At 43.3% G+C, this 15,791-nt stretch overlaps 1 protein-coding gene across 7 annotated transcripts in view; it reads right to left on the minus strand.

Moving 5' to 3' along the window:
- TNS3 (tensin 3) overlaps positions 1 to 15,791 on the minus strand; it is a 196,302-nt gene that overhangs the window by 63,765 nt on the left and 116,746 nt on the right. For 6 of the 7 annotated variants that reach the window (XM_061996993.1, XM_061996995.1, XM_061996998.1 and 3 more), the window contains 7 exons: positions 13,555 to 13,638; positions 11,577 to 11,689; positions 10,885 to 10,945; positions 9,888 to 9,963; positions 7,969 to 8,098; positions 6,960 to 7,025; positions 4,366 to 4,470 (listed from right to left, as the gene is read on the minus strand). In XM_061996993.1, the coding sequence (XP_061852977.1) occupies positions 4,366 to 4,470; positions 6,960 to 7,025; positions 7,969 to 8,098; positions 9,888 to 9,963; positions 10,885 to 10,945; positions 11,577 to 11,689; positions 13,555 to 13,638 (635 nt within the window). The remainder of the gene's footprint in view (positions 1 to 4,365; positions 4,471 to 6,959; positions 7,026 to 7,968; positions 8,099 to 9,887; positions 9,964 to 10,884; positions 10,946 to 11,576; positions 11,690 to 13,554; positions 13,639 to 15,791) is intronic. The other variant, XM_061996994.1, reaches the window with a different exon arrangement.

Consider the following 15,791-nt stretch of genomic DNA (forward strand, 5'->3'; position numbering starts at 1 on the left):
TAAAAATGGAACACTGAACAACAACCACGTGAGTTTCTGTTGCCAGCCCACTGAATTCAGTCAAACCAAAAGGAATATTAGTTTGGCCGGCTACAGTCAAAATATTTATTTTACTAAAACAAAACTCCCACATTTCAACTAATGGAATGCTGCACACAGAACTATCAGGACAGCATCCCAGTCACACACGTCCCACGGTCATCCTGTTAACGACAGAGCTGTTCCTGCATGGTAGATCCACTCGCCCCCTCGAATCATCTCTGCATGTCACCAGGATACTTAGAATAAGCCTGAGATAAAGCAGTCACAGTGCAAAAAGGAGCAGCAGTCGTCCTCCAATTATCCACCTTCTCTATGAAAACAAGTTTCTGTTTTTTGGCAACACATTCCATTTTCCTTCTAATATATCTGATGTAACTTTCAGAACCCCTCAGAGCCCAGGCCTGGACCACGATCTGCCGATGGATTCCACACAAACTGATGGTTCCTGTCCAAACATGGGCTTGCATTTTCAGCAGGAGTGAAGGGCATGTGTTAAACAATACTGTCTCTTACTCACAATGTCAAATAATAATGCTGTAAACAAAATCCCAAACAAACTCAACCAAAGACAAGACCAACGTTTGCCATGTCATGTACCTCCTCCCTTTGGCCAGGGGTTGGGGGTGGCTTTTTCCAAAACTAGTTGTCATTTGGTATTTGAGAGACAGAGATTACTAAGTGTAAAGCATATGAAAATTTCCTCAGGGAGTGGCAAAGGGGAAGTGATTACTTGTTTCTTTCAACTTTCTGTTCCCATGGAAAATACTTCATTATGACTACTTTCCTCTCTGCCCCAAATGCCATGATTACGAAATGTAATTGCTCTCACTGGCTTCTAATGACAGCAATAGCTACTATGCCCACATTATTTTATTCCACCACTTAAAACAACTCCCAAAAATATTATCCTCAACAATCCCAATCCCCAATCAGCCTAAATATAAAGGAGATGCCTATGACCTTAGTAATCAAAAGGCAGACAGACAGTGAAGCGCATCTGGAAGTACACAAGGTACAGTATCCAAGTTACAGGTGGTGTGGATGGAAAAATCAAGAGGAATTGGGACACACTAAATCTCTTGACACTACAGAACATACTGCTCTTTTGTGGCCAACTTGCTATTTTGCAGCAAATGAGCAACCTTTTGTAAACCCACACACATCTACGATCTGGTAAGTGCTGCCTTAAGGCAAGGGAAGGAAAAAAAGAGTGCTCAGAAAGATCAAAAGTGATTTCTGTTCCTTCTGCCCACAAAACACACACAAGAGCTGATGAGTACTATGACTTTAAAACCACAGGAAGATCAATGACAACCATCTCAGGCTTCCACACAGGAGCAGGAAGACTTTCTGGTCCTTGTGGTTCCCAACCCAGCGTTTGCCTGCACACTTTTAAACCAGCATAACAGAAGTCTCTGTGCTAATGCACTGCTGAGGACAAGGAAATCACGTATAAACTTAAAACTTACTAAAATCGTTGGTCTGTTCTGAAGGACCATTTCTGGAACACACAAGAGACGCTTCTCAAGGGATACGGAAACAGCCTTTATAAGAAGAAATTAAAATCTTTCTCTTTTTTTGCTTTCCAATTGTCCAAATTCCTGTACTGTTAAGGATGCGGGATAAGGAAGAAAGTCCAGAGAGCAAAATGTCCAAAGCCTGGCTCTATCCGACACAAATGTATACAACCTTATTACCATCAAAGGGTTTGAGATCATTTAAAAGCCTTCTGTCTGCAGTACTGTATCCTGCCAACAAACCAAGATACTTTGGGCACATTTTTCTTTTATCATATCCTTTCATCTTTTGTTCTTTTGGTAGCAAGGCCAAACAGGTGTAGGATTTCAAGAGACATACAGCTTTCTTATTCACTTCTAATTTTTCATTTTAACACATCAGCTTGGAAGCAGCCATTGCCCAAAATGTACACCTACAAAGCAAATCCTGTTCCTCTCACAAAGCTCTGCTGGGGCCCTCCTGGCCGCCGCCATCTGGAATTTCACAGGCACACAGTTTTGAAATGAACAAAAAGTGTGTAACTGTAATGCAGGAATCATCTGTCACACTCACATCTCCTATTATTCCCATTGAAATTCCTGTGGGAAAATTGGTACAGGTAAAACCGTGAAGACCAGTTCCCACAAAGGCCCAGGGTTTAACTTAAACGGGAGTAGGTGTGAAACAGGCACTCTGTGTGAGACTTCCCTGCATCTCAAGCATTCCACCACTGCTATGCAGACTTACACCTGCACCATCTCTTGTACCTTCATCTCTTTTGAGGCACAGAAAAGATTCCCTCTCTGCCTCAGGATTGTAGATAAAGGCTTCGGACTCGAAGGTTTTTGACTTAGCTCACTTTTCTTGGTGTGAATCTGCATCTTCTCTTAGTGGTTTCTCACCTGTGGTGAAAACCAGGACTCAATACATCTTTTTAATGAACAGCACAATATTGAACAGCTGTAACAAACCGTAAGAGAGGTCTGTCCCGGTGTATATAAATCCCACATAAAAGAAGACCTAAGCAAACTATGTTTACCTCAAGCAGCAGACTAAGCTTACCAACGTGGCGGGTACAGATCTCACCCTTGGGAGAAAAATATAGCTGTCCCCTGTTTATGTGCTTTAGCCCTGCTGATCTTTTGCCCAGTCTGTGAAGAGACAAATGCTCTGCCTGCATTTGGTTGTTGAGCACCACAGGGTAACACCCTGCCTCCCAAATGTCTGCTGGATACATCTCAGGTACTTATGGTATATTCTCTAGCTTCAACTTCAGTGATTTCTCTGCAGATGCACAATCCATTTCTCAACATCTATGCTAACACATCATATTTATGTTCTATCTCAGGTCATTGAAATACATCATACACAGAAATTAACACACAAGAGCCTATGAAGGGGCACATATGACCTCTGAACATCAAAGAAACAAACTAACTGTATTTGTGAATGGTCTGTGATCAAGTCTTCTACCATCTTTTATCTTCCCACAGTGTGCTGCCTCTACATTTATCTCTGCATTCCATTTTCTGTGCCTACAGTGTAATGCATGAGAACAGGAAGGTCAAATCCATTTATTCAATTCATTTCAGCAGTTCAAAAATATTTGACACCACTGCACTGCTTGCTGAGGGCTGAAAGGAGAGGGAAAAGGAAGCGAATGATATGGAAACATCCTGGGTAGAAACCGAGACATCTGCTTTAGGCAAGATTCATTCTCCCTGATGTGACTAAAAGACAATACACAGTCTTATTCAATTCTGAAACCTCTGGTGTGTCTCTGTGGAAAGCTTTACCTGCCCCACATAACAGGGTCAAAAGACTTCTCTTCCTACCCTATTTTCCCCTGTTTTTTTGCAGATTGGAGTCTGCTGTGGATTAGGAACTACTTCTGTACAAGAGTGATGCGGTGGAAAAGTCAAGCTCCCAGTGTGCCTCTGCTCCTAAAGCCCTCAGCAATGCAGTCATTAGATGGCCAATGCTGAATTTGGATTATAAAGTTCAACGGAACCCGAGCCTAGAGAGCAGCTAATTAAGTATCCAAGCTCTACCTCTCTATCAATTTCTAGCAGGAGAGTTGTAAAAACAAGACTTTTGGCATCCACTCAATACTTTCTCTCGTGTTTTTACTTGCAACAATGTCAGGCTTGCATGTGCACTGAGGTGTGCAGACACAGGTGTGACATTCTGAGTCCTTACAGGAAAGCTACATCCAGTAAGAGCCCAACATTCACTCCAGCAAAGCATCAGGAAAGCACCCACACTGGGGTCATGTCAAGGTTTGGGCCCAGCTAGGTCAGAATCCATGGCAGCCACTGGAAGCCTCCATCTTCTGCAGGTATTAACAGGTCACAGAAGAAAAAACCTGAGAAATGAAAGGGCCCCTTCGGGACAGGCGCAGGTATGAAGGGAAATATGCAAAGATGCACATTCTTTGCCATGTGTTTATTCATAACTTCACAGTCCAGCACACCTCTTGCGACACTCCAGATAACAGCAAGTGCCGAAGGCTGCGAACTCACCGCGCCGTTTTGTTGTTCTTAAAATTCTACATTAAGATTCCAACTAGAGGCTTTAGTACTGCCCCTGAAAAAGGGCAAATGATGACGTGAACTCATGTCACCCTGTTGCGCCTCAGCTCAGCCCAGGGCACTAACAGGAATCTCCCTTAAACAGCTACCACAGATTTCCATTAGAGCCACTCAAGCTGAGCAGGGAAGGACAAAGAGCTGCTTAGCACATCAGTGAAGTGGCAGTAGGTTCAAGCAATCGGGCTCTGCTTCCCCCTTCTCAAACACCCTGGCCTCGTGCAGCGAGATTACTCACCGTCCCCATCAGGGCTCATGTTTTCGTAGGAGTCCCAGCGTATGAGCGGGTCTGAGGTATTGTAATCAACTATCACTCCATGGTCGTTCTGGAAGTGCTCACATCCTAAAAAGGAAACAGATGTTTGAGACCAAGAATCACCACAGCCACATTTGTAACGACACACGTGCACACGTGCACACAGACACGCGGCCTTAGGCAGGAGTTTGCTCCCCAAACTGGAATGCCAGTAAGAAGCAGCAACAGGGGAATAAAGGTTATAGAAACCAGACAAAAAAATATGTTCCATAGCAGAAGGTACAAGTAAAGAATTTTATCTTGAGCTTCTTGATTATGATGTAGCTCTGGTAACTGAGATCAGTCCCTAAACACAACCCAGATGATCCCCCCCAGCCCTATACGCAGGCACGATAAAACAAACAGCTTTCCAGAATGAAACCACAAGTGTCTATCAAGAGATGGTACTAAAAGAATGATAAAGTAAGACTCTGATTCCAGAGCAAGTTATCACCAAAGATGGATAGGGAGAGCTGAAAGCTGTCCCTCTGTGTCCCTCCCAGATCCTCAAGACCCCGACTGTGCTGTCTCACCCGTTTCTCCAGCCTCCTGGCAGAACCCTGATGGGGTAGCTTCTGCCTTCCGTTTGTCTGCCTGCACTTCAGGGTGCTCTGCCAAACATACCTGGAATTCTCAGCACTAGCTCATGTTTTAATGCCCTTAATGAGGCACAATGTTCAATCTTTAAATGGATATCATGAGGAATTTAGGTGTGGTCCAGTGATTCAAAAGCACAGGCATCAAGAACTCGTGAAGTTGGTCATGGTTTAGACACCAAGACAAATCAAAGCAGCTTTCTGCCTTTGCTCCTCTGTCTAGATAAGGGAAAGAAATGCTCAGTTCCCAACTATTGGGCTGGGTCTGGAGAAGCAAGGCATACTGCAAGTTGTTCTGAAGCAGCAGAGTGCTTTGCACATGCTGTGACTTTCAAAACAAGGATAGTTAAAATCAGAAGCCTGAGAATACTGTGGTCCTGTTCCTTTATATGGAGGCAGAAAGAAGTCATCTCTAGTCCCTGTGCTGGCATTTGTCACAATGCAGGTTTATGAGGTTTGTTACCTGAATATTTAGGTGTCTCATGCTCTTGGCAAGTGCATTCTTTCCTAAAAAACGTATCACAGACATATTTTCTAGAATATTGTGTCCAGTTTTGAGCTACACAAGAAAGGTACGAATAAAGCAAAGTAAAATCAGGGGAGGGTGGACCAGGGTGGTCACGACTGAAGGACCTGCCTTATGAGGAAAGGCTGAGGGACCAGGGCTTCTCCAGCGTAGAGATGAGATACTGGCATATTGGAAGAGTCTGCTCATGGGGGCTGTAAGGTTCCATCCTTGGAGCTCTCCGTATCTGACCAGACAAAGCTCTGGGCAACCTGGTCCGATCTCACAGGTGACCTTGCTTTCAGCAGGAGGGTGGGCTACAGACACTCTGCACCTACTCTATGATTCTACAGTATTTTCAGAAACTGTAAATAAGTATTTCAAGGTGAACTCTGATTCCTAGCCAGCCATCCCTTAGATAGCAATCAAAGGCAAACTGCCAGTTACTTATGATCTTACTTTCCAACAACTCGGAGCCTGCTCAAAAACACACGTCTGCTTTGCCATCTACGGCAGGCAGACTTGAAAACATTTTGATCCTTTTTCAGACACATCAGCTGGCCTCTCTTCAAGCATTTACTATCCAGAAATGTTTAGAACAAGTTAGACAAATTCATTTATAAAAATGGTTTTGTTAGATGGGTTTCCAACAGGCTAATTGAGATCTTTGTGTTCAGCTGGACAGAATCCAAGTTCTTACTGGCTGCTACTACGAGTTTCTAAGCAGTCAAAGTCATAGAACAAAAAAAGAAAACACCCAACTCACAGGACACTGAATGGGAACATGTGTGAGACAGTTATTAATACTTTGTTTTCCTTCAGTCTCAGGCAGAAATCACCATTTGGGACATCACAAAATGAGCAAACATACATCCATTAACGGAATTAAACTGCATATAAAGCATGACTTTAAGTTCTGACTGCAGGCCGTAACCATCTGTGATGTTACACGTATTACAATAGACTCCTAGAGGCATACAGGATGCCAACTTCAAAGCAGAAGCATTTCCATCACAACTAGAGCTGTACCTCCTTATGCTAAACTGAAGACAGTCCAGACTTCACCACTGCAAACACGATCAGTTATGGCAACCTCCGAAGGAAGTACAGGGCACAGGCTGCCGCTGTCAGGTGTGCCCAGCCAAGCTACCTGCACATGCGTGTTACACACAGACAAATGCTTTCTGCTAGTTGTAAGCAGCTCTTGAGATCAGACTCTGATCATTCCTATGCTGATGTAAATGCAGAGTCATCATTACAATTTCCAAATTCAAACCCGTACCTAAATGACATTCTGTAACTGTAGAGTAGAATTTCCAGTCTTCTACAAGAGCAGTGAAATACACAAGGAAAACAAGGATTTTTTTTTTTTTTAAATAAACATTTCCATGTGGTTTCTGTTCAAGTTAAGCACTGTTATTCTTCCATATGCTCACCTGGAATTTTCTCCGGAGTTCCTGAAAAGACCAATTCCACTTTGCCATAATCAGGGAAACGGTCATCTGAAAACACAGGACAATGTTCAGCAAGTTGTCTCCCAGCAAGGCACTTCCAGGCACTCAGAAATCAGGATTCTCTACAGCTATGAGCACACACATCCTCATCACTCTTCCCTTCTCACCTGTAATTCAGTGATTTGCTTCTAAAAAAGCCACATGTTTTGCCTTACACATTCTCCGCAGTAGACTGTGTGTCACTTGGTAGTTCTGTTTGCTTCCAAGAACAGTCACAAACAGAGTGATTAATAGTTCCCAAACCTTTCTCTGGACAGCCATGGCTGGCTTTGGCTTTTAAAGCAAAACACACCCAGGAGAAAACTAAAACTGTTCTCTGCAGTGGCTAAACTGCAACACTTGAACCACAAAACTTTTGTGTAGTTGGAGGTTTGATTTTAGCTTGCTACTAACACAAGGTGAGCGAGTCACAGTCCTGCATATGAGCATTAAAAGGAAACCAAAATATTCATTTGGTAACTCAAAAATTAGCACAACTTATTACCAAATGTCTCCGAAAGCCTTTCCTCCATTTCTGGTTATCCTGAAGCGTAACACTCAAGCAGACCAGGTCACAAACACAGGATCAGGCTTTGTGATTGTCTCCAAGAGCAAAAAAAAGAGATCAGATTGTAGCTCATCTTCTCCTCTCCAACGGTGACTAACGGAGTCACTGCTGGAAACACGTCTGTTGCCTGTACTGATGTGTGGAGAGGTGACTGGGACTATGTGGGAGTCACCCGAGTAACTCACTTGAAGAGCTTGCCTTCTCATTAGGGCCGGACCTGCGCTGCGTGCTATGAGCAACACACAGCAGTCTCCCCAAAGACGGGGGCAGAAAAAAACCCAGGATACTTCTGAGAACAGGTCCTGAAGGTGATCATCAGACACATGGGCACACACACACAGCCCCCCACGCAGACACGTCCCACCAGGCCCAGGAGGCAAGTACCTTTGCTGGCATTGTCCAGGTCCTCTTTGCCAAACACCAGGCGCTGCCCGTGAATGGCTCCGGTGTGAAACTGAAGGCGGAAAATCACATCGCGAGTCGCCGACCGGTACTTTTTGTGGTAACACTTCAGCTAGGAAGAGAGAGACAGGAACGTGTCAGAGAGTCACTTCTCAGACATCTGACCCACTGCGTGTGTCTGCATTAGTCGCTGAGCACAGCAGCCACGGCGCAGCTCCCTGCAGACAGCCCCGACGTTGTAACAGGCAGGGTACGTGTTACTCAACCCTTTGAAATTACACAGGCCCCAAGGCAAGGTGGTTCTGGATGTGTAAGAATAATAATTGCTGTTTTCATCGCTATCAGTCACCAATCGGGAGGTTATGAATCAGAGCCACAATGTTTGCCAGCACAGGGCTGGAATGCTGACCTGGACCCTACTTCTTCACAGCACCAAATTAAGGTGAGCCTGAACTGCAGCACGCCTGTTCCAAAACAAGCCAAGGACAGGCAGAGTTCTCAGAAGAGAGCCAGCAAGCTGATTACATCTATTCTAGGACTTTTAAAAATCCTACTCCAGTGACGATAGGATCTGGTTTACGTTACTGGGGGAAGTTGGTAGTAGTTTTGAAACCCTGGCTAGAACAACACAGAGCTGTGTAACAATAACATCTAGTATGAATTTCAGCTGCTGAAGGCGAACACAATACACCTACTCTCTAGAACCATGCTCCCTTAGAACAGACCTATGGACATTTTGCCCACTATTTCTGAGTCAACTGTAACGCAAAGACACTCATCACTCTCAGAGGAACATGTCAATGACCCTGCTCACAGGACTGACTATTTTATGGTATTATTCTGATGGTATCAGGATTCTGTCATCAAGCAGATGTTACTGAAACGCATTACAAAGACAACAAAAAACACTTTTTGTAAGGCAGACCAAGAAAAATGTTTTAGACAGAAAATACTGAGTAACTGAAGAACAAAGTCACTCAAGCTGAAGTAATAACGCAAGGAAGATGAGGGAGTTTAAGAGGGATGCCTCTGAAAGCCAGAATTAAAACCCAGTTTTGAAATGCTTCTCATTACAGGATCTGAAAAATCCAACAGAAGTTGTTGTTCTCCACCCTTCGTTATAGCAATACTAATGCCTTAAACTCCAGAAGTTACTCAGCATTGACCACATTTATGGCACACAGGACAGCTGAACAGTTTCAGTCCATATACCAGAGACGTTTTTCCCAGGTATCCTCTCCACAAAGCACACATCCCTAACCTGTTATAAGGGTTGGGAGATCCTCTACACAAGTAAGTGTTATTTTATCTCAAAGTGAGGATTTGGGGCTGTTTCATTGTTTTTTAAAAGCAAATCCCCTACAGCACAGTGGCAATGCCAGGTAAAACAGTATTTGCTTCTTGTTGTAAACAGTGCTTTACACCCACCAAAATGAACATCGAGTACACACTCCTGCCTATTGAAGGGATCGATCATGGACACCAGCATCATTTCATCACAACCATGAATTAATTAGGTATCTTCTTTGCAGCAAAGGGTTTTCCCATTGTGTATGGTGTCTGCCAAATTACAGGACAAAGGTATTTAAATGCTGCGCTACAAATACTCCCCAAAGCAATTTTTATAGAGATACAGGCCTTACTGATGCTATGAGGATGCTGCTATGAAATAGGAATGCTGGGAGCAGTTGTTCCAGCTACTAAAAACCCTCTAGTTTGAGTTTTAAGCAAATTCTGATTTGTATAAAACTCAAAGATGATGACTAAATTAACTAAATAATCTATTCTGTATCATGTCTGCAGCCATTTGCTAAATTTATTGTTTCACAGCACTGCAAAACAGGTCAGAGTGTAAACCAAATTCCTTACTACTAAATTTTCATTCCATATAATTAACTTACCATAATATCTCCCTTCAACAGCTGGGCAGGGTCTACAGCAATGCAGATTCGGCTTTGATTTTCTGGCCCTACGCTACTTAATGGGAGAGAAAAGGAAAATAAAACGTATGGTTTAAAAAAAACAAACAAAATGAAAACAAATTCATAAAATCATAGAATAGTAGAGGTTGGAAGGGCCCTGCAGAGCTCATCCAGTCCAACCCCTTGATCAGGGGGCACAGGAACATGTCCAGGCAGGTTTGGAAACCTCCTAAGAAGGAGCCTCCACATCCTCCCTGGGCAGCCTGGGCCAGGGCTCCCTCATCTCAGCAGTGAAAGAGTTTCTGCTCCTGTGCCAGGAGAACTTTTTGTGTTCCAGTCTGTGCCTGCTACCCTTTGTCCGGTCACTGGTCACCAACAAAGAAGACTGGCTTAATCTCTCCACACCCACTCTTTAGGGATTTATTAAGTGTTGCTGAGGTGCCCCTGAGCTCAGGCTTCTCTTCTCCAGGCTGAACAGCCTCAGGGCCGGCAGCCTTTTCTCTTCACAGACATGTTCCATCCTCCCAGAATCTTGGAAGCCTTGTACTAGCCTCTCTCCAGCACTTCCCTGTACCTCTTGAGCTGGGGAACCCAGAACTGGACACAGGACTCCAGATGAGGCCTCAACAGGGCAGAGGAGAGGGGGAGCAGAACATCCCTTGACCTGCTGCCCACATTCTTCTTGATGCCCCCAGGATGCCATTGGCTTCTTGACCACAAGGGCACATTGCTGTACCATGCTTAGTTTGCCACCCACCAACACTGCCAGGTCCCTCTCCTGGAGCTGCTCTCCAGCAGGTCACACCCAGCCTGTGCTGGTGATGGGGTTGTTCCTCCCCAGGGGCAGAACTCTGCACTTGCCTTTGTTTGAACCTCATGAGGTTCCTCTCTGCTCAACAGTCAGATCTCACTGACAGTCAGAATTACAAGAATCAAAACCTGGATTCAAACATGAAGGAAAATGCTTGTGACTTACTATATGCCAGATGTATAAACTGGTTGCATAGCCTGGTATAACTTCAGAAAAGGCCGACAAGCTGCAAAGAAGTCAACAGAAAAGACTGTCTTGTAACTAATCTACTTAAATATTACAACTAGGAAGCTTCATGCACATCCAGACTGGGCAAAGTGGCACAATGCTGACTGTTAAAAATATGCTTCAAAGCAAAATTGGCTTTGACAGATTCATTTTATCCCAAAAAAGTATCTGATTATATTTTATGAAAAAGTAACTTCTTCTCAATCTTCAGACTAGCTCTGAACTGGGGAGGAGGGGATTTGGCTAGGAAAAGAGAGAGGGAACACTTTGATCCTTACTAAATGTCTGCCTTCCTTCCTTCTCACTTTTTCTGCAGGAAAACAAGCAGGAAATGACACTCAAACTTGGCCAGGTCCTCAGCAGTTCTGCAGGGACTGGGATCACAACTGCCCAAGAGCAGGCAGGCAGGAGAGGCATCAGCCCTTCAGTTAACTGGGGATAAGAATTGTATTTCACCTGCTCTAATTTTGACCCTTTGGATACTTCTCCTGGTTCTTTTATTTGGAATATTTGGACTGCTACCAAAAAGCATCAACTCGACTTTGAGATTCATGCAGGCTTCCTAGAAAACCCTAAAATGAAGAGAAACTTTGAGCCTACCCTTGGATAGGACAAATTAGGTGATTTACCTCCCCCAGCATCGAAGCTTGGGATGCCGTGAAGGATAACATAGTGCAGGAAAAGAGGAGCTGCATTCATTTTCACAGATCCAGAGAGAAGGCCACTTAAGAAATGCACGTATCTAAAAACACAAAATGCATCTGAATCAAACAAAAATGGCAATGACATATCAAGGCAATGCATTCTTCACGCAGTAGTACTTCTAGGCCACGGGCAGTGAACAGCATTGTGACGTAACACACAACTGCAAAAGATCAGTCCTCAGAAGAGAGTGTGAAGACACTTCAATGTACCCTTTTATTAAATCCATGCTGCTAATTTGCTATTGCTGATGTCCCCATTTTAGTTCTTTCCATCACAGACCTATATAAGAAAGAAACTCTCAGAGAAGGTGCAGTGAATCATCCTGGAGATATGGTTTTAGTTGCAGCTGAAGGTCTCCCTTGGCTTTCACGGCAGCACGACACAGGTCTCACTCCGTTTACAGCGGAGTACCCATCATGAAAACAAAAGCCAGGGCCCATGTCAGAAATCTTGGCACTGAGGCCAGTGCAAACCACATCTTTACAATGAGACGTGATCTCATTCAGCAACAAACAGAGAAAAACGACCACAGCAACATGAAAAACATTGTATTTCTGCTATTTCATACCTAGTTTGGTCTCAAGCTCATGCATGAGCAAGTACAAGCAAGCAAATATCACTGCAGTGCACATGGAACAAATTCCTCCTATCTCCTTAAATAACCAAGGGAAAGCAGATTCCTTTAACTTTTCTACTGCCTTTAAGTCCCTTTTTCTTCCACGCCCATGAGATAACTTCCATTTAACTCAGATCTCAGAAACGTACAGAAAGAAAAATAAGAGTCACCTTTTTCCCCTCTTTATGCACAGGTCTCATGAACTCACCCCTTCCTGCACACCCGTGATAGCATCATAACTAAAGCTATCATGCCCAAGAATGAGAGCTTCACTGCTCCAGAATGGGGGCTGTGCTGGTTTAAAATGGGTTTGATTTTACAGGCAGCTAGCCAAGCTCTCTTTATTTTGTAACGTTAAGAAGAGACAACTTCTGGTTATGACAAGTTTATTTCAAGTCTAATGGAATGCTGTGTTGCTTTTTTCCCCATGCAAGAAGGAGCTGTGCTAGTCACCAAATGATTCCAGGAAGCAATGGAAAAGTTTTCCTCATTTAGAGATTTACAGAACCAAATGCCTTATTTTTGTAGTTTAAATACTAACAAAGCCTTAACCTTTAAACAACTTCTAAAAGCCCTTCTATGCACATGCTGATTGAGACAAAAAACGAACAGCAACTACCAAATAAAATCCAGTTGATATCTTAAGCTTCTAAAACACGATTCACTTATATATCACAATTGTCTGATGGATATGAATCTCTCTTGGTACTGAATTCTTCATTACCTCCTGTCAAAATGAGGGAAACAGCAAACTCCAGAACTATTTACTTTCCAAACTGCTTACTTTGAGCATTAACTCATCCTTATTCCTCCAGACAGACAGTGAATATTGCACGCTTTGACAAACACTTACTAGCATGGACTTGGGGCAGATGCACAATCTGCAGATCCTCCAAACGTGTGGTAATAAGATCTTTATTGCACAGTAATCAACATGCATTCCATACACATCATTTATGCCACAGAAAAAATGAGTTTATTATTCTCTTGGAGCAATCTAGAAATAGGTTGTGACACCTCTTTTTGTTAACAAACAATGCAGCAAGAACACACGTAGATAACAGTGTGGTAGAAAAATTCTTATCTATCTTGGGCTATGTGCAGGAACTGAAGGAGAGATCTCATCAATCAAGGAATATTAATATAAGCCAAAGTGCTGAGAGTCCAGGAATCGCTGGAGGATCTTGTGAAAATAGCCTTCATGTAGCAGGGGAGGGGGTGAAGAATGGGGGCAGGAGATAATGATGACATCTGTTATTGGTATGAATTAGAAACAAGTTAAATACCTTCTTTGGGATGGCTGCATTAAAGCTGAAACTTTATCATCAAAGAATTTCTTCATAGCAAATCTGTCCAGAGCCTGATCAGCGCTGTCAAAACAGAGACAGAGATACCATGTCATTCCAGTTTGGGGTGATCATGGAAATTCGGCAGGTTACTGCTTGAAATATGCCAAAATATTTGGAAGGAAAATGAGGAAAAGGAAGGAAAAAGAAAAGAAAGCAGCATCTAACTATCAACTCTGGCACCTACAGGTCAGATAAGAATGTTTTTCCACTGACACCTTTTCATTCCACACCTTGAGGCAGTTTCGTTCCTGAGGCAAAGCACCTACTCCCTTACTCAATTAACTGGATTGTGTATTTCCAACATGAACAGTAAAGTCATAATGCAGTAAAGTTTAACAGAGCCAAGCAGCTCAGGCTGCACAGGAAGGATTCTTGCCATCATCTCCTGTGAAATACACATCTATTATCTTTTAAAAACAGAAGCAGTAGTTATGGAAATGAAAACCAGTGCCTGGCTCTGCAGCACCGCACATGAGGTGCCAAGGATGCCAGGCTGGAGGACCACTGAAGCAGTCAAATCATTAATTAGGTTTTTGTTTCCTGTGCCCTCAGCCACTAAGAGAGAGAACGTTTAAAAACACAACTATCTTTCATTGTAAAAAATGTTTTGCCTCAGACAACCACAACTCTTCAAAGGCACGATTAAGGAGCAACATCTCTAAAGGTCCCTTCCAACCCCTACCATTCTATGATTCTATAACATGTTCAGAACAATACATTTCCAGAACAGCTCTGATGTGGGTCTCCCTGCGGCTGAGCAGAGGAAGGCAAGAGGGTGTAAAAAAAAGAAACGCAAGCATCAAATTCAGTAAGAATGTTGTGAATCACACACATCAAGGAACACGTTATGCTGATTCTGTTGGACCTATATCAGATAAAAACAATGCACCTAATCATAACAGATGTAACTGACAGCATTAACATTAGTACATTAAAAAAAGCAGACATTTCAAAATAATTATAGACTCTGGAACTTCAAACTCCACATCTAGTTCAACCTACCTGAGTTCTGAGGAAAAACCCCCGTGCTAAGCACGTGTATGCATATCAGGCTAAAAATGGCACTGCTGCCTTTTCCAAAAATTAATCCAAAGTCTGGAGGGGGTGTTGGACCAGGCTGTCAAGTCCTGCCTTTCCTTCATGGATGTGAAAGACTACATAGTGTGTGCTTAGAATATCCCTGAGGCAAAAACTCTCCCCTTCATCCAATACATCACACATCTTCACCCACACCATCCCCCAGGATTTCAGCAACCTGCTCCTAACTGGCCAAAGGCTGCCAGGACTCTACTTGTTCAAGCAAGAGCCTACCAAGTATTACAAATTGCTCTGTCTGCCCTCGTTAAATCTGACAACACGTTATTCCTTCCTAAATGAGAAAACCAGGTACTCGTAACATCTAACCAAGAGAGGTTTGCACCACAAGGCTCTTTTTTCCCTAAGCCTCAGTCTTTTGGCATGTGTGTGCAGACAATTATGAACTCTCTTTATTCTGAACATCCTCAAAGACTTCCATGTACCGATCATGACACAGCGGCTGCCACTCATTCCTGCTCCTGTCAGCCTGTTGTGTGCCCTTCTGAAGGGTCTTGGTAACACCAGGGATGTACAAATCTGAGCTGGGCAATGTCCCCTGCCTCATTCTTACATGGAAAAGTGAACTTTTGGATAGAAGTTGACATACCCAGAAACTTTGAGGAGGGCTTCCAAATTCACTCCTCCCCTGCAGCCTCACTGCAGGAATTCTGCATTTGCTTGGTATAAAAGATGACATCTTTCATCACTGGGCTTTACAATCACAGCCAGGTGTTGTTCCGTTACAGCCTTACTGAAATGTATTTATAGCCAGGTACCTCCTTTAGGGATGGCATGATACTGCAGCACTGAGATCCCAACACCATACTGTACAACCCTCACTTGACAGATTTTGTCTTTCACTGCATTTCCCAACAAAATCTTATACAATTGTGGCAAACTCTGGCCCAATTACTACTTGCAGAGATATATTTACTTTTTCAGCACATACTGTTGTTTACAATGCACTTAATTTCTTAGTCTACAATTACTTGTCCTTCAGGCTTACCATGGTGAACACAGATTATTTTCTGAGATGCTGGTTTTACTGAAATCCACTTATCTGCCATCAGCCCATAGTGATTCCAGACTTTACCCAC

Source organism: Colius striatus, chromosome 5 (genome assembly GCF_028858725.1).
Source record: "Colius striatus isolate bColStr4 chromosome 5, bColStr4.1.hap1, whole genome shotgun sequence".
Taxonomy (NCBI): Eukaryota; Metazoa; Chordata; class Aves; order Coliiformes; family Coliidae; genus Colius; species Colius striatus.